This window comes from Coloeus monedula (genome assembly GCF_965178545.1).
Source record: "Coloeus monedula genome assembly, chromosome: 3".
Taxonomy (NCBI): Eukaryota; Metazoa; Chordata; class Aves; order Passeriformes; family Corvidae; genus Coloeus; species Coloeus monedula.
Window position 1 is genome coordinate 84,334,427 of NC_138783.1, and position 27,973 is coordinate 84,362,399.

Sequence of the window (27,973 nt, forward strand, 5' to 3'; positions counted from 1 at the left end):
CTGTATGTGCAGAGATAACCACCTCACAGCAGCGGACACTCAGGGTTGCCATAAAGTGAAGAAATTAACTCGATTTCTAGTTCTACAACAAAGAACTGCTGCTCCGTAAGTACAGCTATTTTCTCTTTTCCTTGGGGGAAGTGAGGAGAGGTTTACTGGGAGCTGTTATTTATGGTGCCTTTCAGGGGCGTGTCTCAGACTTGAAGGAGATCATTCCCGTCCCTCGAGAGACTGGTGGTTAGGCAGAAAGCATTTTAGCCACATCTGTGGCGTTCCCCAGCCCGACCCTTACTCATTGTGTGAATGTCAGGGTTGTGCGAACAGCAGGGGGACGTGCAGCTTGAGACTCCACGATAAGCCAGAACATCCAGCTGCTTGAAAGCTCTGGCATAACACGCTTTTCCTGTGGTGAACTGTGGGACGTGCAGCTAGGGCACATTTCAGGACTGCCTTCAGAAACACTGCACAGTAGCAGCAGTCCTCGAGCTGAAAAAATTTGGAATGGTTTTAAGTCGCCAGTCTATCAGCTGCCTGCTTTGAACATAACTTGACCAGGTACTGTATTCCTCCCTTACTATGTTGGGAAATACACAGGAAAATTTTAATGCCTATTTGGAATTTTTTTTTTTTTTTTTTTTTTTTTTTTTTTTGCTTTTGTAGATAAAAATATCCCAAGGAAGTTTTTAAAATACTTTTCCTGTTACAACAACTTTACTCTTATACAAGACTATGAACAAAATGAGAGCTGCAGGCTACGTGTTTACAAGTCTGTGTTTTCTTTTATCTGTATCAAGTCAACAAAATAGGAACTTTTAAAAGAAATTTTCACAGACTGAACTGTACTGAACTGAGTGGTATTAACTGTGTGACTTTTTACTGACTGCTGCCAAACTGATGCCACAAATGCATGCTGTTCTTAAGAAGAGTGTATATGAGTACACCTAAAAATATGAATATTTTTCTTATGAAAACTGGCTTGAATTGGGATTTTAGTATATTGGAAATATTTTGTTGGAAAGGTAAAGACTGATTGTAAACTTTGAATCAATACAGGAAAACGGTTGGTAAAATATGAAAAATATGCAAGCTATTTCCCCCAGGATTATTAAAATAGATGAAGAAAGGGACAAAAAGTAAATTAATTTGGGGGAGGGATTAACAGTGGGAGAGGGAGGAAAGGGTTTTGCTTTAAGCTGAATTCAGTTCAGATAGCAGAGGGGACTGCTTGCAGTTCCTCTGCCTGGGCTCCCATCACCTTTCACTGAGGAAATGGCTTGACAGGAATAATACCAGTCAGTATAATAAAACAGTAGCTGGTTTCTGCATATTGCCTGCTATTTTACAGGCAGCTTCTGGGGAAGCTCAGCCTTGAGCTCCAGGCTGTGCTTTAAATCAGTGTCTCTCTACTGTGAAACGCAGGTGGTTAGTGACAACCAACTGCACTATTAAATCTGATTATTTCCAACTCCCTTTTACTTCAACTGTTTTGGAGGCTCACAGTATGCAAATGTAAAAGATGGCTGAGGTGTTCTCCAGTACTTTCCCTGTAACTACTTAGGATACAGCAAAGGCACAAACTCAAATGCAGAAAACTGAGTATCTAGATACCAACACTGCATCAATTCTGGTGCTTGTAAGCATGTGTTTGGATGACAGTTTTCTAAGCACAGAAATTTAATTTTTTCCATTAAAGTTTGTAGAATTGATGGATAAAATGTAAGAACTATGGATATTAACTAAACTGCCTAATACATAATTTCTAGAAAAGAAAAATAAGTATCAAACAAACATAATTTATAAAATCGAGATGCTTGGGACAGTTCAGCCAGACATGGGATAAATTTGAAAGAAGTCTATTTTAAAGCTTTTGAACCAAACTCACTTGGCCCTTACTTCAAAGTCTTTAGTTTGTCTCACTGTCCTGACAGTGAAAGGAAAAGCCCCAGAGAAACCTCTTCATTCTCAGAGTTAAATAACAAGAGGTCATGAATTTTTCTAAGAAATTATAATTGTTGGAAAAAGATGACTAGAATTTCTACAACTAAAAATACCTCTTACAAGCCTGAGAGGAAACTTAGCACCTTATGTGAAAAAGCACAATGTTGCTACTGTCTATGATTACAGAAAAATAAATTATATTGAAGACTGGATTTTAAAAAAACTTGTATCTTTTCTGAAGAGGAAGTAATTTTTATGCAGATGGTTCATGTAGGGAAATAGAATTATTTCGCTATTTTGAGATAAACTTCTTTACACAAAAAGAAAAATTCCTCTAATAAATGAAGGGCAATAAAAATAACATTAATGCCTTTACTCTTCTTCATTTAGGGTCTGATTTGAGGTGCACTGGAGTAAATAAAACAGAATGTTAACAGGCTTTGATTAAGTTATTAATCTATTTTTATTGCAGTGACTACTGGGAAAATGTAACTATGACAAGGTACTCTTGGTTTTTCAGGATTTGAACACTCCAAATGCAGAAATGATTTGGCAACTAACATCTCATCGGTAAGAAAAAAATTGTGAGTTTCTGTTATATCATACTTAGATCTAAAGTGAGTGAAACTTAATAATGACACAATACCATGTTACAGAAGAGTAGCATTGTTTATCTCACAATGTGATTTTTGTTTGTTTTTCCTGTTATTAACTTTTTCACAACCAAAAGATCCCCATCTGGGCAGAAAACATGTCAGAGGAAGTTGATCCCATTCTCAGCTTCCCAGACCAACTTTTAATAAACATCCAAAGCCATGAAGCAAAATCACTTGTATGCCATCTGCTACATGTAAATTCCCATGTGACACTACTTGCAGGAAACTTGGAAACAATCAGGAAAGGAGATTTTAAAGTTATGGTCCTGGCCATTTCCTCTTCATTACATCAGTTTGGGTAAATGATAAACACTTAGCACACCCTCTGTCTGGACAGCATGGTCTGGTCTGCAGCCAAGCTCACATCGGAGGGTCTCTGGCCACATGCAGGGGGAGTGATGAATGGCCAGGTCACTGGCTTCTTTCCTTCTTCTGTGTTTCAGGTCTCCTCTGGCTACACCCCTGATTTTTGGTCTGCTTCTGCAGGCACCACCCACACAGCTTTCCACCATCACTCAGCCAAACTTTGTCCTGTTGCTGGCTGATGATCTTGGCATAGGGGACGTAGGTTGCTATGGGAATGATACTATCAGGTAAGGAAACTGGCCGTAAGGGTGAACAGAGCTGGTTTGGTATTTAATGTAAACCTGAAATCCTCTGCCCAGGATTATCTCATAGCCTAGAGGGCATTCCCAGGGCTAGCTCTGCTATGTGGAGCTGCTTCGTATTCCTTAACTGCTTAACACTTAAAAAACATCTATACCCAAAGATGGAAATATTGTCCCTTCTTTCAACATACAGGCCTCATTATCTCATTTTAATTCTGTGTTGCCATTCTTTCCCAGTCTCACATCAAAATATAGTTAAATGACTGCAATGAGCAAAGTTACGAGGAAATATTTCTCTTTTGAGCCTCAAGGACATAGAATTTGCCTTCTCTTTGAAAACTGTGCCACAGTATTGCCTGCTGGCTTGTAACTTGTTTGAACAAAACCAAGTTTGCTACTATCCCTCCCCTCATGCAGCAAAGTTCTTGGAATCTCACCCTGAAAGGCTTCAGTCAGGAAGTTCCTGACAGGCAGCTGGTGATCATAAGTAGCTGATAGGGTTCTGCAAGGCCAGGCTTCCACAGCATCATCCCCAAGGCATGGCTTTTCTTTTCAAGAGCAGTGAGCTACACTCGGGGTGTACTAGGAGGATGACTGGGTCCCTGGGCTCTCTTAGCAATTGGTTCTCTGCAGTGCTAAGAATGGCAGGATTTCGAAACAGCAGTTTGGGAAGCAGACCTATTGCTTCCTCATTGCTTTGAGGAGCAATGTTTATGAGCTAACTGAGATGGCAATTGTGCTGAAGGGTGGAACTACACCAATTTCTTTGCCAAGTTACCCCAGACTGCACCTCTGGCGAAAGGCTGTAGAGAGTAAGAAACCTTGTTGCACATGTTGTTTCCTAGCAGAGTGTCTTTGAGGGAGGAATCCACAAGTGTACCAAGCAACAAAACATCCAGGATCTTTCAAAATCCTACTGAAGGTTTTGTCTACTTGTGAACACCATTGAACTGATAATTGCAAAAACAAAATTGTAAAACTGAAGCTCAATAATTTAAAATAGAAGTAGGCGCACTGGAAGAGGGGGGTATTGTATTTTGAACTGTAAGATATTATCTTGTCTGTAACTAGTGTGCTAGGCAAGCTTGTTTTTGTTGGTTGCCAGTTGCTTGCAAAATAGCCTCTTCTCACCTACTTACTCGCCTTGTGGCATAATTCATGTTGCTGTGAGAGATTGCCACTACAGTGTGAAAACATGCAGGATTTCTTTCCATTTTTCTCCTTTTCCCTTCACTACAAACATCCTGAGGAGTACCTTGTTTGCTCCTTTATCTGTATCTGTACATGTAAGTCACGTAGCATCTTGTCTAGTCAAGCACTGTCACCCTGTGGCAACTAAATTACCATTACACTGATACACTGAGGCTGATACGCTGCTCTTTAAGAAGCTAGTGTAGGAAATGCAGTTTTGGAGGGATGAAAGATCTTTGATGTGAGGCACTGGATCATGCTGTCCAGAGAAGATGTACATGCCCCATCCTTGGAAGTGTTCAAAGCCAGGCTGGATGAGGCTCTGAGCAGCCTCATCTAGTGGAAAGTGTTCCTGCCCATGGCAGGGAGGTTGGAACTTTGTGATCTTTAAGGTCCCTTCCAGCCCAAACCATTCTACAATTCTGTGATTTCTGCAAGACTCTTCATAGGACATGGGAAAAAGAAGGAATGGTTGACTTGAAATTAATCCAGATACTGATTGTTAATGAAGAAAGAAAAAGAGAAATATTTCCCCATCATATGAGAAAAATTACAATGAATTTAAAATATATATATTTCCTGGCTGTCTTCAAATAGAAGAAACTTCCAAAAATAAAGATAAGTATATAATTTCTTATTCCCTTGAAAGACTCTCTGAACGATATCTGGTGGCATTGGTTGCATTTTTAGGACCCCGAACATTGATCGCCTGGCAAAGGAAGGAGTGAAGCTGACCCAACACATTGCTGCAGCTCCACTTTGCACCCCCAGCAGAGCAGCTTTCCTCACTGGCAGATATCCCCTCCGATCAGGTTTGCCTTGCAAAGCCACACAGCCTTTAAACATTGCTTTATTGCTGGAGAGAACAATGTCATACAATGGGCACAGAAGAAATGAGGGTGCAAATAGAGGAGTCACAGACATGCCACTCCTCACTGAGACACACGCGATGTCAGACAGGCTAAATACCCTTGAGGTGGTACCTGTATCTGTGGGCTACAGGGAACTGATTGAGGGGGGAAGCAGAACAGAAAAATCAGCTCTGCAGGGCATCTTGGTCTCCCCCAGCTCACAATTTTGGTTATGTTTTGAAGCTCCGTTGTACAGATTGCAGTCAGAATGGAGTTAGAGCAAACTGTTACGTTCAAAAAAGTCATTACACAAAACATTAATAACAATAACAACACTCTTAACAAAAGCACAAGTTAAATTAATTTCTGTCATAGGTGACTCTTCATCAGATGTCAGAGGCAGCTCAGCCCTGCAGGGAGCAGAGTAGGTCTGTGCAGATGTGTGTCCGTTCCCTTCAGTCAAGGTGCAGAACGAGTCATTCATCAGAAAGCTTCTTTACGTATCTGCCAAAATTAATCTGTCCTAGGAGATAACAGTTTGACAGCAATATTATTTTTCCCAGTTGTGTTTTTGAAGAAAAAACACTATCCTGTCAAACTGTATCCCTGAGATGAAGAGGTATGGAAAACAAATAGCTCTACATGTTCCTACCAGTAACTTGTTCTATTGCAAATTATCTTCAGAGCCTTCATTCCAGAGGCATTTTGAAGCTGATACATCATCCTACTTTTATCATGACAGCTCCCATTGAGACTGGTAGTTTGAAAACACACATGGGCTTGTACAGACCCTTTCCCACTGTAACAACAGGGCCAGAGACGTTCAGTGCTACGCTGACAGATTGAACTTTATGTAGCGCTGTATGATGGGGTTATTCCAGTACAAAATGCTGAATGGTAGGGTGTAAACCTGCAGGTGAAGAGAAGATAGCTACTCTGTGAGGCTCAGAGATCAGATACCAGCCATGCCACTGTGCAAGGAAATCCTGAGCTCCCCAGCAGCCTTCAGTGAGCTGGAGTTTGAGAGTGATAGAGGGCTGAAGTCTCCCTATGCTCCTCCCTGCCCTCACATTCACACTAAGCAGGTGCATTTCGTACAGCCTAGGTGCTACTGTGACATGTAAAATCTCCTATACAACCATGCCATTCCAAATGAAATTAAATTAAAGAGAAAAAAAAGGTCTCAGTGTGAGGTACTATGGAGAGTCTTAAGTCTTTCTTAATCTTGTCCAGGGTCTTAGATTCATTTTCCCAAACAAACAGCATTAGGATAAATATTTACCAATTTCATTTCAATGAAATCAGGAAAAAAAAAGTATGTTGGATAAAAGTACTCAACCCTTTATACTTACTCAGATTGTTTCTTATTGTATTTTTAGGGATGGACGCTGTAAACGATTACCGTGTTATTTTTTGGAATGCCGGCTCAGGAGGGCTTCCTCCAAATGAAACCACTTTTGCCAAAATACTGCAGCAGCAAGGCTACAGCACAGGACTGATAGGTATGGGGACACTCCTCTCCTAAAGATGTTCTGGAATGTGTTTTACCTGCACATCTCACTCAAACTATTTGTTTTAGTTAGTAACTGCTCGTACTTCAGTTGTAATATTCTTATTTCCTGATCAAGAATAATATGTAAAAAGAAACTCTGACCAAAAAGCATAATTCTTAAAAGAACAAGCATATGACAAAGAGGACAATCTTTACCATTAACCCACTTTCAAGCACAGCCGTGGCTGTTAAAATACATAACAGAAAATGTCATTAATTCCTGAATACCAGGTATAAGATACTTATTCCAATACTATTTCATTGAAAGAAAAGTAAAAATATGGGTGCCATTTAAATATGCATGATAATGTTTTACACAGTTCAGAGCAGATTCACACAAAAGGCAACAGCTGCTACTTAAGACATTAGAGACAGTTAATAGTGTCACAAGATTGGGCCTTTCAGAAACAAAAACAAAGCTATTATGTTTTTCTTCAGTCACAGCATGCCACTGTAGTTCACCAAGATTTCCATACAGCCCAAAACCACTGCCTTCTTCAGCATCAATGAGAACTTCATTTTACTTTATATTTTATAGGACTATTATTTTTTTTTACAGTTGTAAATTTTGGTCATGATCTTGTTTCAAATAATTATTTATCTTAGATATGTCACATAGTTCCACAGGCTGATAAAGTACAAATATTCCTGGCTGATGTTTCAGCTATTTGCCCTACCTCACCTGAGCATGTAAAATGTCAAAATCCAAAATCTGTATCTGACACATAAAAATATTAGCTTCACAAACCAACTGAATGTATTAATAGAAGTTCCTGCAGAAATAGATTTGTATTCATTCAACAGAATAAATCTAAACCACACAAAAGACAAAACTAAAAGAAGCCTTCCAAGCAGTTTAAATTCTGCATTACTGAAGCTTCATCTCCTGTTAGTTTTGTAGTGATATTATTTTAGTTGTTTTAATCAGCTCATAAAACAGACCATGCATGCTTCATCTTGATTTCAGCATGTTATCACTAGCAAAGCAATCAGATTTGTCTTCACTCTCCCCAGGGAATTGCCCTGCAGCGGAGTTGTGCTGCTTGCCTCCTAGAAGCAAAATGGGGAGGCATTTTCCCTGTGGGCATCTCAGCTAAAATCACAGATGCCAAAAGCATCACTTGGATTAACCAGATTGACAGATCCTGATTAATTGCACCATGGGGGATGACGGAGAGCACCAGTGATAAGTGACACAAAAAACCCACAAGAACTTTACATTCAAGTCATGAAGCAAAAAATCTTAACATAACATCTACCCATGCCACCACAGCTGAATGAGCACTAAGTAGTCTCACCTGAATTGTTTGTGATTGTTTTGCCCTGAGCACAACCAGTTTAATTGCAAAGTTAAATCCTATTAATAACCTGCAGCTTGAGGTGATAATGAGATTTTTTGTTGGGAAATGCTTTGAAGGTACTTTGTAGTCAGAAAACCAGTGCTGTATAACTAATGCCCTCAGAGATTAATTTATCTTAATTATACACTTAGTTTAGCTTCTGGAGGTTTGATCCTTTTCTAGCATGTCAGAAACCTTTATCAACCTCAGCTGGAGATTTAGTGTTGGAGTGCATCTGAATTCCAAGAATACTTTAGCTGCACCTGTATTTATGACCAATACATCTACGTATTGATTACAAACCTGTTTTGTTCTACAGCTGGCTCTAAATACGTCAGGAGGTAAACTGCATAGAGATTTTAGCTGAAAGCAATTCATCCACCTACGACAGAACGTGCATTCTTTCTTTATATTCACAGCCGAGAAGCAGCAATTGTTCCTCTCTGAGGCAGTTTTTCTGCTCCTATTGTAATGCACTGCAATTCACTTGAAACCTACTCAGGGTTGGCTGCCAGTACATGTACTGGTAATACAGCAAACCATTTGTTGAGGATAACATCATCCTGTAAGTGCACAGTTCCTCTCTCCACAATAAGAATTCGTTTCAAATTAGTTTTCAGGTAAAATTCTTAATGTCCATTTTTATCTGGCATCCAGGATCTGCATAAAATGCAGTTAAACCTCTGATGATTGTTAGATTTTGTTCACTTGATTCAGACATTCACAAACCTTAGGGTTTCAACCAAATGAGCCAACTTGCTATGTCACCATGTAAGTGTCTAACCAGTCTGTTTGAATAGATTGGAGGGGAAGCAAAAGCATGGTTTTGATGTGCCATTCATCATAATAGTTGGTATGTTGATAACAAAGAACAAATTGTGTTGCAAAAGGCCAAGAGATATTCCTTCTGATATACAAAGACTTCAATATTTAAAAGAAAGAGGCTTTAACTTTTAAAAATTTGATTAAACACAAATAAACAGCAAAAATATTTATAAAACAAAGTCTTTTATTCTCATTCAGTATATGAAGACATAATGATCATCAAAGTTACTTACAAATGTACAGCTTCATGAGAAATCCTGATCTCCTGAGCTCAAGTTTTTCTGGCTCCAGTGGTTTGTCTGGCAAACAGTCACCTGAGCTGCCAGTTTGACTAGTCTATCTACATCTCCCCTTATCAATCTGGCACCAACACTGAGCGTGGCCATGGTCCTGACATCAAGCACTTCAAAACCTTCCAGGAAGAGGTCTGCATAGTACTTTGAAGGTAAAGTGACAAAAAAAACAAGGTTATTTTGCCCAATGCTTACAAAAGGACAGCTTCCTCCTGTTTGATACTTGACAGGTCACCAAGAAGGTTGTACATTTTTGCTCAGCTCTGAATTTTTCTCAGTTTCTAGTTTCCTTTATAGTACATTTTTTTAAATGTTTGATCAAAGCTACAGGGCATGAATATATGTACAGAGCACGAACAAATGTGTTGAAAATTTATAAATTGTAGAGGTTTACTTTCATCAATCCCCTTATACAACTACATACTTGATATATTTCTGTGTAGGATGGAGAAGTTGTCACAAGCAGAAAGCAACCAACCATTTTTTGAGAAATGTTTTGTGTAAGGAAAAGTCCATTCTTCTAAAATATTATCTCTTTATATTTTAATAACCTCTATTTTCAGGGAAGTGGCATCAAGGTGTTAACTGTGAATCCCGCAATGACCATTGCCATCACCCTTTAAAACATGGATTTGACTATTTCTACGGGATGCCTTTTACACTAATAAGTGACTGTCAGCCAACAGAAACACCGGAGATGGACAGAGCCTTTAGAAGGAAACTCTGGCTTTCCACTCAAATGATTGGCCTCATTACACTCACTGCTGTCCTTGGAAGACTGACTGGCTTGATTTCAGTCCAGTGGAAAACACTGACCTGCCTTGCTGGGTTTAGTCTCCTGTTCTTCGTATCCTGGTTCTCAAGTTATGGATTTGTACGGTACTGGAACTGCATTATGATGAGAAACCATGGAATTACTGAGCAGCCAATGGTGACAGACAGAACTACGTCCCTTGTCTTGCAAGAGTCCATTTCATTTATTGAAAGGTGAAGTGGGCTTCCTTTGATCACAAATTTTCTGGTTCTTGTGCATTTTGCAACTTTTAAACAGCACATTTCTGTTTCATGTCTTCCTAAGTTTTTTCTATTTTTTACAATATTATGTAGGATTAGAAGTACTATTATTTTTATTCATTTTAAATAATATCAATAATTATATCATATAATTAAAGAAACAGCTGCTGCTTAAGGATGCCCCTTACTCCTAGCTTCACTAAAGCTGGTAACATTTCCCAATTTCCATTGGTTTTATTGAATATTTCTAGGCTATATTTAAGAAATATGTATACCTATCAATGAGACCAACATTGCAGCTTTAGGGAATACCAGGTGATGTCAGGAATGTGTGTGTGGGCCAGGGAAAGAGAAGCAGAGCTGTGATGTAGCCTTATCATATGGATTGATAAGTGGGTAACAGCTGGCAGGAGATGAACTTGCTGCCTTCACTTCAGTAGCACAGTGGTGTTTTGCAACAGCAGAAAGTGGATCTTCAATCTGGAAGTTTTACATGGTTCAGGGTAGAAAAAGGATAATTTTGTAAAGGCCCAACATTATTCTATCAGACAGATCCTAATCACTGGGTTATAATACCCTACAAAGTAAGGTGTTTCTGAAGGGATTGTTGAAATATCTATATGCAAATAATACCATTTTTCATTACAACTGACTTCTATATGCACTGAGAACCTTCCTCCCTCATAACACAGTGTTGACTTCTGTTTTGTAGAAATAAGCACAGACCATTCCTCCTCTTTCTTTCCTTTTTGCATTCCCACACCCCTCTCCTCACCACAGAGAAGTTTCTTGGGAGGAGCAGACACGGTTTATATGGAGACAACGTAGAGGAAATGGACTGGATGGTGGGTAAGTCATCACAGCACATAACAATGTCTCTAACAATGTCTCCTACCTAGGTCTAAATAAAAGGGTTTTATTAAAAGAATGAGAAAGATAATTAAAAGCATGTACAAAAAAATCCTAAGCTTTTCATAAACATTTTTCAATCTTGTGTGAGCACTGTTGATTTATAGTGTTGGTTTTTTATTTTCTCCAGTCTTGGACCAAATGTTCACTCTTCTTTTTTTTTTTTTTGGTCACATATATTTTAACCATGTCCCCTTAGATCCTGTCAAGGAGCTCTCCTGTTCTTCTTACTAAATATGTGATAATTATATCATTTTCTATGATTAGGAAAGACTAGGTCATTTCAGCCTCGTACAGTCATTTCTAAGTAGGATGCATCAGAAGGTGACAAAATCAGTAAGTAAATTAATTCCAGATGAAAAACAGCAGGCTATCTATTTGTGGCTGCTGCATTAAGCAGAGTACTGAATTTCAGCCACAATCATAAATCCAGAAATGTTCACCAATGTATACTGGTGTTGCTACACCCCCCCCCCCCCCCCCCCCCAAAAAAATAAAAAAAAAGATTCAAGTTATTTTTCAGCCTGTTTTTCTGGAGGGGAAGGAGAATTATTTATCATTCAGTCATAATGGACAAAAAGTACCCACATTTGCACAAGAGAGAAAAGTCAGGTACACATACAGGAAGATTTTGGTTTCAAACCTAGCCATCAAACATTTTAACACCACAAATATAATTAAGAACGTCAGAAGCAGCTCAAGAATGACTTTGAAATTTAAAGGAACTTTGTTATTAATGCATATTATATCCACGCAGTAATGTAATGCAAATCCCAGTTGTGGTCTAGATAACATAAGAAAAGGGTAACCTTATGTTTTTCCTGTAGTTTTCATGATGGCCACCACTGATGCAGAATCTAACTTTTTGGGGCCTTAGATTATAATTTCTTTCCATATTTTTACAGCACGTGGTAGTTTTGGCCCTTGACAATACAGGCTTCTTGTCTGTGATGGTGGTTCTTGCACTCCTTGTTAAAATACCAATAATAAAGTGGTTACAACACATCACAAATTTTCTGTGCTTTTAGAGACAACAATATCATAACTACAAATACCAATCTTAAAAAATATTAATGAGCAGCCTTACCTAGGTTAGAAATTACAATGGTAAATGTTTACAAGTTAGAGGTTAAAATTAATGTAATATGAGGGATATTTTTGCTTTTTAATATACACATATTCTTGTGTTTACAGGCCAGGTTCTAGATGCTATTGACAAGGAAGGCTTGAAAGATACTACACTAGTTTACTTTGCCTCAGATCATGGTGGATGGCTGGAAAGACAAGAAGGAAAAAGGCAGCTGGGTGGCTGGAATGGAATATACAAAGGTAAGAGCTGTCAGGGACAGTGACAACCCAGCAACAACTAGTAAAGAACCTAGGACACCCCTAAGGCTTAGAGAACATTGCACACTGAAGGAGTAACACTGGTTTATTACCAATAAGCAAATATGTCTCATTCTAATTCGTCATGTAACAATGCAGTAAATTCTAACCTGGGCAGGTGTCCTTTACAAGCATAAATTCTCAAATTGTTGGGGGGCTGGTCTAGTGAATACACTTTCACTGATGCTCAGTAGGAGCTTAGCAGAAAAACCAAAAGAGTAAAGAAGACTCATCAAGGTAACATGATAATACAATAAAATTTGTGTAAAATTTCTCTATTTTAAATCAAACCTTTTTTTTTTTTTTTTTTTTTTTTTTTTTTAATGAAAGGTGGAAAGGCTATGGGAGGCTGGGAAGGAGGAATCCGTGTCCCAGGAATATTTAGATGGCCAGGAGTGTTACCTGCAGGCACAGTTATTGATGAACCTACAAGCCTTATGGATATTTATCCTACTGTAGTTCATTTGGCTGGAGGGGCAGTGCCTCAGGACAGGTACAAACAAAAGTATCTTTATTCCTCCTTCTTTCCCAAAACAATGGAAAATCTAGATTGGAAGCACATTCTAAGAGTTTGATGTTTTCTTTTTCAGTCCTGCTGCTTTTCTAGACACATCAATGTCTAGGAGCTCAGTCGCCTCTTCTCTACATTTGAGATTCAGCCCCTACCTGCCATCTTCTGTAATCCTCTCTCTTGTCCAGAGCTGCCTGTTCCAGCAGGAGGTGTGCAGGAGGAGCACAGTCCTGCCCAGCTCACCTCAGCGCTGTGCTCTCTGCTTTTCCTGCCAGGGTGATCGATGGCCGGGATCTGCTGCCGTTACTGCGAGGAGCGGTGCCGCACTCGGAGCACGAGTTCCTGTTCCATTACTGCGGCGTTCACTTACATGCTGCGCGCTGGCACCAGAGGGACAGTGAGTACAGAGCTTTTTCCGATTATATTCAGTCTACAGGAGGGCACATTGTTCTAACACATTTTGTTCTGGGATTGCATCTCTCCAAGTAGCTCCAGGCGTAATGTGGTAAAGAACTTACTTAGCACTGCCTGTACTGTACAGCACCAGGAGAAATGACAATACTGCATTAACTAATAAGTATAGAGCTGAAGCGCATCCAGAAATGAACCCTAGAGAAACGTTCACTCTTCCTTGTGATAACTGACAGTGTTATAACCAGCCTTCTGTGATTCTTCCTTTCCTGCCAGCTGGAGCTGTTTGGAAGGCTCATTATGTGACTCCCATCTTCAGTCCTCCTGGAGCTGGGGCTTGTTATGATAGAGGATTTTGCCCATGCTTTGGGGAAGGCGTGACCCATCATGAGCCTCCGTTGCTGTTTGAACTCTCGCAAGACCCCTCTGAAGCCAAACCTCTCTCGGCTGAGACAGAGCCCCTCTTTGACACTGTCATAAGGAAGATTGGCAGAGCCATAGAGGAGCATCGCAGGACACTGACTCCAGTCCCAGAGCAGCTCTCTGTGTCCAACGTGGTGTGGAAGCCATGGCTGCAGCCATGCTGTGGGACGTTCCCGTTCTGTTGGTGTGATAAGGAAGGTGATAATAAACTTATTGACCTATAAAGGATAGAACCTGATAACTTTCTCAAAAATGTATTTAGATTAAGAGTGTTTCCTTTGGGAATGTTGATCCATTGGTCATTTGTTTCTCTAAACTGAGCCTTTATAAAGTAATTGTTCCAGTGAATGGCACAGTACTTAGTAAAGGTAGCTTTAAACTGGACTCTCTCAGGGAGGGATCAAGATAGAATGACCTGAAGACCATGTTTTTACTTGCATCTGCTGACAATTGAATGAGTAGCTCAAATGCACTGAAGCAGGCCAAGATTAGAGCTGTACAAGTAATGATATAACTTATGTTTTGATGATTCTGAATGTATATTCAAAAGATTTGCTTTGGGTTTTTGTGCTGAATTTCCAAGTGATTCCTAGACTGAGGTCTCCCTTAATTTTGCTATCCTTATCTCCCTACCCTTTTGTTATCCTGGCAATGCATAAGGTGACCCTATAATAAATTTTTGCAAACTATTGCTTCCAAAATAATTAGAAAATAATCTTGCCTGCAGTTCTTCACAGAATCTTTCTTAGGAGAGTGTAGCGGGTTGAGTTCGAAACCGGGCAGAAACACCAATTAAATGTAGTGGTTTTGGTTCAAAATATTCATTACTTACTTGTTTTCTTTCTGTGAGATAAGAATTAGGAGAAAAGCAAAGCAGGCACAAACCTTAAACAGTTGCAGTACAATGAAAGAGTTTTATTACTAATAGAATTAAAAGTAAAGAGACAATAACAAAACAAAATTAAAGCAAATCCCCCCCCCCCTCCAGCCAGCACTTCTCTCCTTTTACCTAGCTCACACAAGGGATAACAAAACATGGGATGTTAGTCAGTGTTCCAGTTCTTGAAAAGTCTCTCTCTTATGCTTAAGGGAAAAAAGGGTTTTTCCTTCAGTTGCACGTGGTTCCCAAACTGCCACTAACAGCAGATCCGCCCGGAAACAAACAATCTGCTGTGTGTAGAACATCTCTCCCATGAAAAATCTCACAGTTCTTTCACACTGCAAAACATGGGCCATCACATGGGGTTATTCATCTTTTTAAGGATAAGTTCTTTTGGCCTGCACACAAAGGCTCTTCTTTGCCACAAGTCTCTAACAGCCTCTTGCTACTATAAAGCCTGGCATCGGCATTCTTCACAATCTTCACAGGCACACGAAGATACTCCATCCCCCCATGTTCTTCAAATGGATTAAAGAGACAAACAGTTTGTGGTATTACAATTTCTTACCACGGCATGCAAGAAGGTTTCTTTTAAGCTGCCCGCCAGAATCGCGGCACCGCCCTCTTTTCTCCCGCCGCCATGCTCAGCTCCGTCCCACGGGACTCACTTCTCTTTCTCTCTGACTGACACCGCCATGCTGAAGAGTGTTCTTGTTCGGGCTTTACGGTGGGGAAAGCCTCGCTCCCTTTGTGCTGCTGGCTGTGTGGTGTCTTCTTCAGTTCAGCACGAAGTGTGCTGGCTGCAGACAGGAGGCTCTGCCGGCTCCCGTTGACTCCGCCGGCTCTGCATGGAGAGGAGAGGGACCCGCCGGTCCCCAGAAGCCGCGCTGGATGGGTTTAGCTGTGAGCAGTCCATGGCTGGTTTTAGCTGTGAGCAGTCCATGGCTGGTTTTAGCTGCCTGCGGCTCTGGGGCAGCCCCCCAGCCACCCAGGGTCCGTGCCACAGCGTTGGGAAAGGGGGAAAGGGGGAAAGGGGCAGTGGCCCCGGCCCAGCCTGGCGGGGCCGGGAGGCTCCGGAGCCCCCACCTTCCAGCAAGCGAGCTCCGACCAAAAGGGAAGTCCCGCCTTTCTGTGCGGTTTAAATATGTAAATTGTGAGAAGCGTAATTGGTCTTAAAGACTGTCCATCAACTCAGGGTCAACCCAATACAGAGAGGCTTTCTTCTTTCCTTGTAGCTTGTTACTCCAGTGGCAGTGATGATGGCAGCTGATTGGCCTTGGCAAGGAGTAAAGCTTGGAAACATGACAAGCTGGGCAGTGGCTAGCTGTACTTTCTGAGAAGGGTGGGACTCCTCCGGTTGGAGTCAGCCTCTCTTGATGGAGAACAAAAAAAGGAAAGGATTTTCCTTTTCCAAAGCTCCCTTAGTACCCAGCTCCCTAAACAGCACCGGCAAGGGCCTTTTGGCATTGCCGGCCACAGTAGCACCACACTGATGTCCGGTTCAGTGATTGGGGCACAGGACTGCAAAAGTTACCCTGCTGCCCAGATCTTAGTCATAACTGTTTCCTGCTGACAAGGAGCATGTTCAGAAAAGACTCTCTGAAAGATGCCAAACACTAATTATGGAAACAACCAATAATTTTCTATGAAAAAAAGAAATGCAGAATTAAGGATTTTTTGCTTCACAAGTTACATTTTCACTCCACCAAAGAGCTAGAATTACTTAGGTCTACCTCTTTGCTTTAGTACTTTCTTTTGCTGCAGTTTTTTCCTTCTTTGTGTTAAAATAGTTGTTCCTAATTAAGTGGCCTTGCAGGTAATGCTTTTCCTTGTAGGGCTGTAAATACATCTGTTCACATAGACATGTTTACACTGGTATATCTGAATATGTAGGTATCTGAGAACATAATTTCCCCATTTGTTTTATTTCACTGTTTTTAGCTGTTCTTCTAACTACAGTGCTAGGACCAATTTATCTTGTTCATCTTCTTTGGTAAACATTTGGTTTATTTTGGTTTTATTTCCTCTTGTTTCCCACAATTTAGTCACCAGGAAATCTGTAGGTAAACAAAGCCCTACAGCTTAAAAGCAAAGTTTTATTTTATGTTGTGACTTCATGCATTTCACAGACTCTTCTAATTCAACCAGATGCTCCATCAGTGCTATTGATGAGAAAGGTGCTCAGTCTTTCTGTGAAAAATTCAGGAGATTCAGTAAATCCATCACTTTCACATGTTCTGATTGCTGCTACTTCCTGCATTGATAGGAATGTCTGCTATTTTCCCTCATTTGAGTGTATTCTATTTAACTGGTTCTTTCTTGGAGAGATTTAAAGGTCTTTTCATATTCAATATGAAGTGTTTTCTTTACCTGAAATTACTGTATTCAGACTGGCATTTTTCAATTTTCTCAGTCATTTTCCAATATATCACTTCCATTCTCAAGCCGGTTTAGTATCTGGGATTTTATATCCTCTCAATTTTTCAACACCTTTAGAAATGTACAGATGTAATACCTGTGAATATCAGCGAGCCAGTTTTCCTGGCACTGAAATACTTCATAGCACTGTAGGATATCCATTAGGACTAGAGGGTACTGGAAAACATCTGAGCTAGGATTTGTCATGGATACTGGTGTTTGCACATGAAAGCACAGTGATCATCCCCTGATGATCTTCAAAGTGCCAGGGGATCAACAAACATTCAGCATTTGGTAGAATGGACATTATGCCTGGAATGATGCCAGGCAGTGATAAAGGCTGCCTTGACAGTAAGATTCTTGGAAACATCCTAACTAGCAAATACTAATCAGCTTGCTCACATTTCTTTTTCTTTTTTTCCTACAAGATTGATGGGCTACTATTTCAGTGCAAATCATTCGCTAAGACTGACTTTTTCATCTCATTGATTTATGCTGGTCATAACCTAAGATGACATAGATAGTGTTCAAGACAGGATTTCAAGAACATCTTATAAAACTCCTAAGATCTAAACCTGGATACTGAAAGTGTTTTCAAACACAGTAGAAAGCAACATTTGAGCATGAAAATTAAGTTGTTAAAAACATAGTTACCTCTTTTCATTTAAAAATTGGACATAAAATATTTGTCTGTTTTACTGAAAGGAGATCTGTGAATCAGAAGAAGAGGAAGAAAAAATGAATAATTCTCTAAGTAGTATTTGATCTTTTATGGTTTTTTGGTTTATTTGTTTTTTGGTGGTTTTTTGCATTAGAATCAAAGGAATATTTTTAAGCTGGTTTTGAGCTCTCCTGGACACACACTGGTCAAGTGCTTCAGCTTGACTTCAGCATGTAATCATCAAAAAGATCACAGTTTTCAGTATTTCAAGCTAAGCTTCTGTGGACACCATGATAGAATATTCTGATAATTTGTCAGGCTTCACAGATTAATAGTTTTGTCTCTGAACATGCAAGCTGGTATCTGTGATGTCTACACTTGAACACTATCTCAAACAAGACCGTCTGTGCTGTTAAATAGCATCTCAGGGGCAAATCAAAATATAAGTAATCAATGGCAGTACCCGGAAATGTCAAAATCAGGATTATAAATTTAAAAACTCACACAGCATCTGTCAGTACCATGAAACTGAATGGACACAATGTGGCCTCATAATTTCCACTACGTGTCATATCATCACATGGTATTTTACAACTAAGCATTTGTATCCTATCTAAAAGAAGCAATTTGAAGTTATTATTGTAAATTACTACTAATATGTAAAGAACAAACACTTACTTGTCCTGCTTTTTAGGATTTCACTTCAGTTAGCATTGTTTTCTCACTGGGGCTTCACTGTTTTGCTCTTGCACACTTTAGTATCCTTCACGGTTTGTTGATGGTTTTTGTTATAAAGGATTTTACTAATCTCAGCAGAAGACTGGGATACTTGCAAAAGTCAAACATGTGAGCCAGTTACAGAGTTGACTTTCTGCCCCTAGGCAGTTCATTTATTTCTTACTAATTGTTACAATTAATGAATTATTTATAACACAAAATTGAAAAGTCAAAATTGCAAGTATTTTTAAAAATATGTGTTCAATCTATATGAAAGAAGTTAAGAAGTCAAGAAAAAATGTTGATAACTAGGAGATAAGGAAGTTGATTTATTTCACCCTCTTTCAGTCTTTCTCTGGAGGCCAAACTAAAGATGCTGGTAACAAAGAGTGCTTTAAAAGCATCACATCACCATACTCTGCTTCTCATTATGGCAGATGGCCAGAGACACAGGATGGAAGAGCCTTTCTAGCTGGAAAGCGTGAATTCCCACCGATAAGAGAGTTGGAAGTGGTGTGATCAGACCTACACTGGAGTAAAAGGGCCAAACCCAAATCCCTACTTTTTTCACTGGGTCTTTGCAGAGTGGATCCTTTCCTTGAGTCTTGGTTTGTAATCCAGGAATCTTCCTCTGCCTCCTGAATTGTACCATTTCTCCCTAATTCTTTCCAAGTCCCTCAAAAAAAGAAAAAAAATTAAAATCTTTCTCTTCATATTTCTGAAGCTTTCCTTTAATATCTTCTCCCTAATGCATGCAAGCATCCTACTCTCCTCAACAGTTTAACTTGAGCTGAAACCTCATTCCTTGCACTCTCATTTCTTTGCCCCACTCCATGGCCTTTTCCCAGCTCCCTATTACTTTTTGGGGCAGAAGTTTTTCAGGAAAATGTTGCAGTAACTACTTCTATATGCTGATAACATTCAAGACCCGAATGCTCCTTTTGATTCTCATACACCACATCCACTGATGATGTTGTAAATACCATTGTAATTACCAAGGGCTAGTCAGTAAATTCTGTTTTCTCCTTCTTGCCATAGTATTTTTATTGATATTTATTTTAGCCTTCGAGTAAGAATATGTCTACACCAAGAACCTCTCTCCTGTTTTCTGCCTTTCTCTGAATAAAGCCCTTATTCAGAATATTACAGTGTAATACCTTCATACCCTCTTTTTAAACTAGTATAAGCACACACAGGCAGTAAAAAGCCCCCATGGGACTGGAAAGATGCGTGGCAAGCCAGATTGTGCAACCACATGTGTATTAGGAGAGAACTCACAAAGAGAGGAACTATAACAACATACGAGGAATTAGCCATGCTACCAGAACTGGAGTGCACACATCAACGTCACAATACGATAGTGGATTTTCTTTGATCTCAAGGGAGCTGGTTGGCTCATTCTGCATTAGGCAGGGCTCTACCACTTCCACCCCCAGGGTGGTTCTCCACACGGTGTGCTGTAGCCGACAGTGTCACTGCCCGAGATTTAGGAGCTTTCCCTGAGCTTTACTTACTGCTAAAGCTCTTCCGTTTGCCTTGGCAGCTCCAGCAGCTCTATTCCCAGCATCTGCTCCATCCAGAGCAACGCTCCCTTACTCAACACGTGTTACCCGGGGCAGGCAGGGAAGCCCTCCCCTGCAGCAGGCAGCATGAACTAAATGCCTTTGCCCACTTTCTTAAAGGAGACCGGGCCCTGCCAATTACTCTTGATACGACGATATGAGCCGTGGTTTTGATAAGCCCTCCTTGGAAGCAAAGATCAGAAAGCCTGAGGTGAAGAGGGAAGTGAGAACAAAGCTCCAGCAGTAAGTGAACGAGCATGGAGTAAGTAAAAAATAAGGGGTCTGCTTGGATTTGGGGATGTTTGGAAGTATTTTTGTGTTTTTCTTTTTTTTGTCGTTGTTGTTGGTTTTGGCTTTATTTTCCTTTTTGGGTTTTTTTTTCTTTTTTTTTTTTTTTTTTTTTTTTTTTTTTGGTTGGGTTGTGTGTTTCCAAAAAAAACCCAAACAAACAACAACAACAACAAAAAAATCCCCCAAACAAACAAAAAAAAACCCTCCCCCCCAAAAAACCCCACCCTTACTATGTTTTTCCTTTGGAGACAACCTTTTTTTTCCTTCTTTGAACAGAGCTGAGCCATCTTTGGCAAGGGGTGAATTTGCCACCAGGTGCCGCCGCTCCCGGGGACCCTGGGGCTCGCGGTGGGAGCGGCCGCCAAAGCCGGCGCTGTCCCAGGCGGATTCCGCTTCCCTTCCCATGCAGGCAGCGCTGGGAAGTCGTGCTGGAGCAGCGAACTCTCAGAGCTGCGCTCTCCTTGAGGGGGCGGCCGCCAGCCTCTGCTCTTACTCCCTGCAAGCCTCCCCTGGCAAGCTCTCAGCCCCCACCTGCCGGCGGAGCTGCTCCAGCAGGTCGTAAATAGTAAAAACTCTGTGATCAGGGTTGCAGTGTGTGATGGGGGGGATCAGCAGAGCACAATAATTAACAAGCTGTGCTTTCCTTCGCTTTTAAGTGTTTCAAACCAAACTCCAGTGTTTTATTTATTTTAATATTGTTATTATTACTTCATAGGGGTTAACACAAAGCATGATTTACCCCCGGTTTGCCTCCCTGTGTTCCTCACTCTTCCTCTAGCAGACATGCCCCTAGTTGCTGTTCTTTTAATGTCATTCCTCTGCCCTCTTTCTGTCTCTGATTTTCCAGTTGTGTGCTGCTCTTGTCCTGGCTGGAAGGAAAGTTGTGTGTTCCTAGGTGAGTAGTTTGAAGGCAGAAGGCACAATTAGATCATTTAGACCAGGGAGTGTTAATTGTAATGTGAAAATGCATGAGGTAATGTACAGCCTAGGGCCAGACCATCCCTTACTGCTGTTGCTCTGAAGGCAGGGTGCTGCTGTGCATAATAAATTTAAAAATTTGGATTACCTGCCACGAGAGTATTACTTACTGACAATGCACAAAGCTAAGTGGTAACATAATCATGGTACCAAATAGCAAGGATTGATATTTTCCAGGCCACTAAAATCTGTATCCCTTCAGTGAGCACTGTTGAAGCTGGTTCCCTGAGAGTGCAGAATGGAAAGGAAAAATAAAAGAGGGGCTATTGATAATCTCCTGCTTTTGGCATCTTTTTTCCAAGGGCATCCCTTGTATTTTGGTTGATGAGCAGCACCTGCCTCTGGCTCACCAGCTGCAAGCACTGAGAAACTGACTGTGCTCACACCAGCTGGGAGTTTTTAATTTCTTCTCTCTCTCTATCCCTACTTGTTGCCTCTCATCTCCTGAACATCTGTATACCTAGAAGCTATGGAAGAAAGGGGTCAACAGGTGGCAGAGTATGTGGCATGTGGTGTGCTAAACATGCTTCTTCCAGAGCTATAGTGCAATATGAAATTAGCATTTTTAATTACATTTTAATATACTGTTTACTGAGATGAAGCTGTTCTGTAGCATGCTTTTATACAAGGTGGAAAGCAAGCATTTATTTTCAGCCAACAGCTAAGCAGAAAGAGACTTTTGCACATCACCACTAAATATTTCTATATATAATAATTGTAATTCACTTTTTTAATATTTAAATAAGTGTTAAAGAATTTGGAGTTTTGCTCTGGTTTTGCAGCAGTGTGCAAATTATTTCTTTCAATATCTGAAGTTAGAAAACAAGAAGGCATATTCTTTTGTTGTGTGTAATTACAGGTTTTTAGCTTAACTGACAAGAATTTATTCCAAATTTTTCTGTTGGAGTTGGATTGCTCTTAGCATTTTTAAGAATGAGTGGTTCCTTTCACTCTGGTGGATTCCCAATGAATGGTGGCATTGCCAGGCTTTTTGGGATGAGGGTGAAACATGGGATATGCCTGGCTACAGTAAATATTCTCGTAATGAGGAGATATTGTTGAAGTGGAGGTTTGTATTTTTTTATTCTCTGTAAATTTAGCTCTTTTTTTTCTTCACGGAACATATCAAGAGTGATTAATTTTAATCAAGGAATATATTCAACAAGTGAAATAGTTGGAGGATGGGGGAACTATGTTGCCATTGTTGCAGCCATTGCTGCCATTCTATTCAGGTTGGCAAGTTTCTGGCTTCCTGTACTGCTCTGTTATCTCTGTTGAGATGCTGAATAACACCTGAGGTGGAGCAAATCTGATTTAGTGAGGGATTGTCCTCGAGTTGTGAACTGTGATCTGAAGCTTTATCTAGGTAAAAATAACCTATATCACAGACAATATGAGGTATAAAATATTGATGTGGAGTATACCTCTGCAGCAGCTACAAAGGAGACAAACAATTTGCCCTTCAAAGAGCGGACCTGCTGCATGCTAAATTGGCGAGAGCAATTTCATTGCATATAAGAAGCTAATAAAAATGTTTGAGTTAATAATTTGCACTACTTCAATGTCAGTTCTAAAAACACAAGGTCCATTTGAGAGTCATATTGGAGTAAAAAGTATTTGGTAGCAATATATGTATTTTTGCAAACTATGACTTTTATAAAGGGATCATGCTAATACTACTTAAAAAAAATTAAAACAAACCCAAACCTACAAAACAAAAACATGCAGTGGTGTGACTCCAGCCTGACTTTCTAAGGAGAAAGGACTCTGCACTGTGTTTTGCAATGAAATTACACAGATTTTAGGGCCTTGAGCTTTATTAATGGCTGTATTTTTGAAGTAGTAGATGAAGTCAAAGTTCATCCTCCTAGAACTCTAGGGAAATCGGTTGTTGAATGTAGTAAATGGACAAAGGTTATTGTAGTTTGTTTGTTATGTTGCTTCCCCTTTATTAAATATCCCTGCAAGTAGTAAATCTGCTCAGCCAGTTTAGTTAATGAACACTTTTCTTCTTATCTCTTAGGGATTTTTTTTTCCCAAGGTCTGACATAGAAGTGATTTTATGGAATTTTGTATGTGTCATTTCAATGTTTACGTTCACTACTTTTAAGTGCACTCAGAAAGCTTGTCAAAGGGAGAAAGAGGTAAATGAATGCCAGTGTGTGCTTCTAGTACTCAGGCATGTGTAAAAAGCCAGAAAGAAAACAGCAGTATAGAACACACAGTGACTCAAAAAAAAAAAAAGGTTTTGCTGGCAGAGCATTTGCCTGTTTGCAGCAGGGAGTAAAGAGCAGCTTTCTGTGCTCAGGGGCAGTGGAAAACTGGTTAGCTGAAGAGGAGGAAATACCTCAGGGCTCAAACTGCAGAGATAAAATTCATCTCCCTTCTCCTTTGCTATTGCTTATTTACTTATTTTGTTAGAAAAAGTGTTTGTTTAAAATTTAGTGTCTTAGTTGAAGACAATAAGTAATCATGGCTGTTAACTCTGTATTAGGTCACTAACGTAGTGGTGAGAAACAGAATGCGAGGTCTTTGCTTCCAGATAGAATTTTGCTATCAGGGATAAATGTAAAGGTGTGGGGTTTGTTTGTTTGTTTTTTGGTTTGGTTTGGGGTTTTTTTTGTGGGGTGAGGGTGGCGGGGCAGTGCAATTTGTCTCAGTCTGCATTTTTAAGTCATGCCTGCAGCAGCATGGGCCCATCTTCAGTAGTGAGCACTTGGTGAGAAAGATGTAAATAGTCAAAGAAAAGTTTAGTCATAATTTGGATGAAAGCCAGTGAAAGTTAATACTTATGTTATTGGCAGTTTTCAAAGATCTGCCCTTCTCAAAGCATGATGTAATTTTTGAGAAATGTAATTTTTTTCAAGAAAAGTCTTTGTGCCGGAAGCATCACAAGCTGCTAAGCAGTCATACAAAATAAGTATTATAGTCAAATAGATATGAATAAAAGTAGCCCAGTGTCAAAACATAAAAATAACTGCATATAGTCATAAGTGGAAGGAGATTAAAAAAACCAAACAACTGTCTCCTACCCTGGTTATCCCAGCCACTGGATTATATGAAACTGATAGTTTTAGCTGCTTCCTCTTACCACCACACTGACTCCTACTGACTTCTCTAGAACACAATCTTAAATTCAGCAGTTGCTCTGTTCAAGTAACACGAAGAACCAAAATGTCAGCAAATAAATAGGGCTTCTCCAAGAAACTGCTAAAGACCTTCTGAACTGTAAAATGTATTACACCAGAGTTAAGATCTGAAAGAAGGGGACGGACAGTAAACACTACAAATAAACACTTATGTCTTCAGCACAGGTATGCCTGCCTTTCTAGAAAATGCAATGAAAATGGGGAGACAACACGACAGAAGAAAAGCTCTAGTCCTTTTATCTCATCTGGAAGGCTGGAAAAGCTGTGTGGGGGAAACAAAATAATTTGTATCATACCCTGTTATTATTTATAGCATCTCTTCTGAAGCACTGAAATAGAGCAGTGGCAGACTTTGTACAAACTTTCACACAATTAACTGGATAGGGAATCTATAAAAGGCAGTAGCCCTGTTGTGCTAGTATTTCAACAATAAGGACTTTGTACTCTGCCTGGAATTAATGTAAAACCTGCATAGCTGTTCCCATTTGATGGCTGTTCCAGTTTGCTGGCTGTTGCTGGCAGGGATCCCAGTGGGTCCATGCTGGAGAGAGGGGAAAGGGAGAGCAAGAACAACAGGAGCAAGTTACTGCTGGCTTTCACCCACACATGTTTTAGAGGATCAGGACTGCTCAGCACCTCCAGGAGCAAGAGGGATTTCGAACAAGAATAATTGACAAGAGGGTTTGTTTTCCACATTTTTAAAAGGGATTGGTCTTTTTTATTAGTCCTGATGATCATTCTATTGTGGCTTACTGGCTTACAGAGGGAATTACTATCTGATGTGTTCTTGGATTTCTGTAAGATATAGCTGATTTTTAGAGGCTGCTTGTTGCAGTGCTAGGTCTGGTTTAGCAAGCTGCAGCTTTCCCGGAGAGCACAGCGGGGCTGCTTAGGGCAAAGCGACTGATTCGCCTTCCCATAGTCCTTTTGGATTTCCCTGAGCTCCTGCTCCCACTGGCTGGGCTCTGTAACACAGTGACAGCAAAGGAGGCAGAGAAGGGACCCTCGTGGTGGCTTCCAAAGATCTTTAATGTTACATCTTGTCCAGGTGGTTTCCTGAGGCTGAGGGACATCTTGACCACGGTGCAGGGGGGTTTTCTCAGGGGCCCCGAGGTGGTACACGGGCGGAGTTGGGGTACAGGAACCCACAGGGAGAGCCCAAGGGAGTGGCCAGGTCTAGGGGCAAGGGAAAGGGGGGGAACAATGTGGAATAAGAAAAGCAGTGGGTAAATAGACCACCGCAGCTGCTGTTAGATTTATAAATTATGTTGGGTTTTCTCATTTAACAGCTGAGGAAACTGGACAAGCCCTAGGGCCCAGTAATGGGTTCATCACATCATAGTGCTGTCAGTGAGAGCTCTGCTTTCAGAAGGAATCAGACCCTAACAGAGGAATGTGAATATGCATATTTAAATTGTGGTGGGTTTTTTCAGTAAGTGTGGTCATTCATGTAGTCCTTCAGTAAGAGTAGTGCTCCTAAAATGGCTTGCAGTAAATCAGATAGTGCCACAACCAATGGTATTAAGATCTTTTTAATACTACCAGTATGCCTCCTTGGTTCAAGTTCACAGTTTTGCTGAGGGGCTCTACGTAAGTTTCTGTCTAAATATTGTTGTGCCTGCTGTGACCAGCTGGCTGTAGTGCAAGAACCTGTGGGGAGAAAGTGGAAGACAGCAGAACTGTTGTATGAGCTTGGAAAGCTTATCAACCCTTGGGAAGTCAAGGGGTTTCTTAGATGTTCAGGTCTGTCTCGTCCTTTTGCTCCACTACAGCTCACAAGGGCTGATCCTCAGCTACTTGGTGTAGACTGAAGATTTTCACTGCAATAGTTCTGGCTTGATCATGTACCACAAGCTCTTTAAATGTAATGCTGCCTAACAGTTGCTGGGAAGGCAGAGCTCTGCCTCTGTTGTGAAAGCACCGTGAAGATATTGCCATGATAGGTGATGACCAGAGCCATCAGTCATTCTTTGTTGTCACAGATTAATGGCTGCATGCACTTGCCACGTCATTGCCCCAGCTCTGAAATATGGGACCAGAGTTCACTGGGCCCTCGGGGGAACTGCATCCAGGCTGTGAAAGTGAAACACCGCTACACTGCCATCTCAAAAAGATTTGAGATCCTAGTAGTAAGTCCACCTGGAGTTATCAGCAGCTGGAAGCAGGCCAGACCTTGCAAAAGCGCATGCAAAATCACCAGAACTGCTAGGCTCTGATTTCTTTTTTTTTTTTTCTTTTTCACCAGAATTTATATGACCAACTATGTAGCTGTTTCATAAAATGGAAAACTATGAAGTTTAGCAGGGAAAACAATGGTAAGAGAGACATTCACTGAGGCTCTTTCCTGGATTTTAGGTGTTGTGCTTAAGAAAATGTAAGAAGCTAATCTCACTTTTTCCCTGCTACCACCACCCCAACTTAATGAGAATCTAAGAGCAGCTAATACAAATTTGGATCTATTAGTATTTATATAATACATAGTATAGTATGCTCACTATGCATTTATCACATTGGGGTTTCTATGAAATAACAATCAGAAGATGTGTTCTAGCATAGGTATTTTACATCTGTAAGCTTCCATTGCAAACACCTTGAGCAACTAAAACGTGCAGAGATATTCTTAGGGTCTTCTAGGAAGATAATCAAGTTTAGCCCTGTTGCTGTCCCTTGATTTTGCAGATGGTCCCATGGTTTAAGAAGCGTTTTCCAGACACTGTGTGTGGCAGTGGGTGCAGTAAATGCCACAGTCAAGCCATTCCATAATGACCAGCGTGACTCCACACCAATCACGTTTGTGCTCCTGTCCCACTCGTTCCAGGAGCCTTAACAGGAGCATCCTATACCCCTGTCCAAGGGGTGCCTTGAGACTCTTGTAAGTATCCAACCACTCGTTCTGCTGGGAATATCTGCACAGATCAGAGCAAATGTCAATAAAGAAATGCAGACACAAAATTCCTGTGTGAATAAATAATAATAACAACAACAACAATAATAATAAATAAGAATAAAACCCCTAGAAAATGATACCAGTATCATAAAACTCAAGGACTTCTGTACATATTCAGGAGCTCCATCTGCTGGCACTCTTTGGTTGCTGTTTGCACCTAATACTGAGTCCCCATAAAACTTTGAGAATAGTAGTTTAAAGTCTATTGTAAAACTTACAGTTGTTTTTTGTAATATTACCTCTTTTCTTTTGCTTTTAGAAGCTGCCTAAACGTTTGGCTAACCTTATGCTTGTTTCCAAGAACCTGCATATCAAATCCTTCCAAACCTAACTTTTTACTGATACTGGCTGATGATCTTGGTATTGGAGATGTCGGTTGCTATGGCAATGATACAATAAGGTATGAAATTAATTACCTCTTCTGGGTGAACCTCATTTTAAAAAAATGCTGATGATACTTAG

General features: G+C 40.3%; 1 protein-coding gene across 1 annotated transcript; it reads left to right on the forward strand.

Moving 5' to 3' along the window:
* Positions 1-8: 8 nt before the first annotated feature.
* LOC309571123 (arylsulfatase D-like) lies at positions 9-27,790 on the forward strand. The gene is given in 16 exon segments (XM_082278331.1): positions 9-105; positions 2,459-2,508; positions 3,038-3,187; positions 5,084-5,205; positions 6,624-6,746; positions 9,818-10,241; positions 10,981-11,117; positions 12,372-12,506; positions 12,894-13,056; positions 13,350-13,471; positions 13,762-14,106; positions 20,128-20,152; positions 20,154-20,292; positions 20,295-20,389; positions 27,244-27,436; positions 27,771-27,790. Coding segments are annotated over 14 exon segments (2,154 nt in total). The 5' UTR covers positions 9-105; positions 2,459-2,482; the 3' UTR covers positions 27,392-27,436; positions 27,771-27,790.
* Positions 27,791-27,973: the final 183 nt, after the last annotated feature.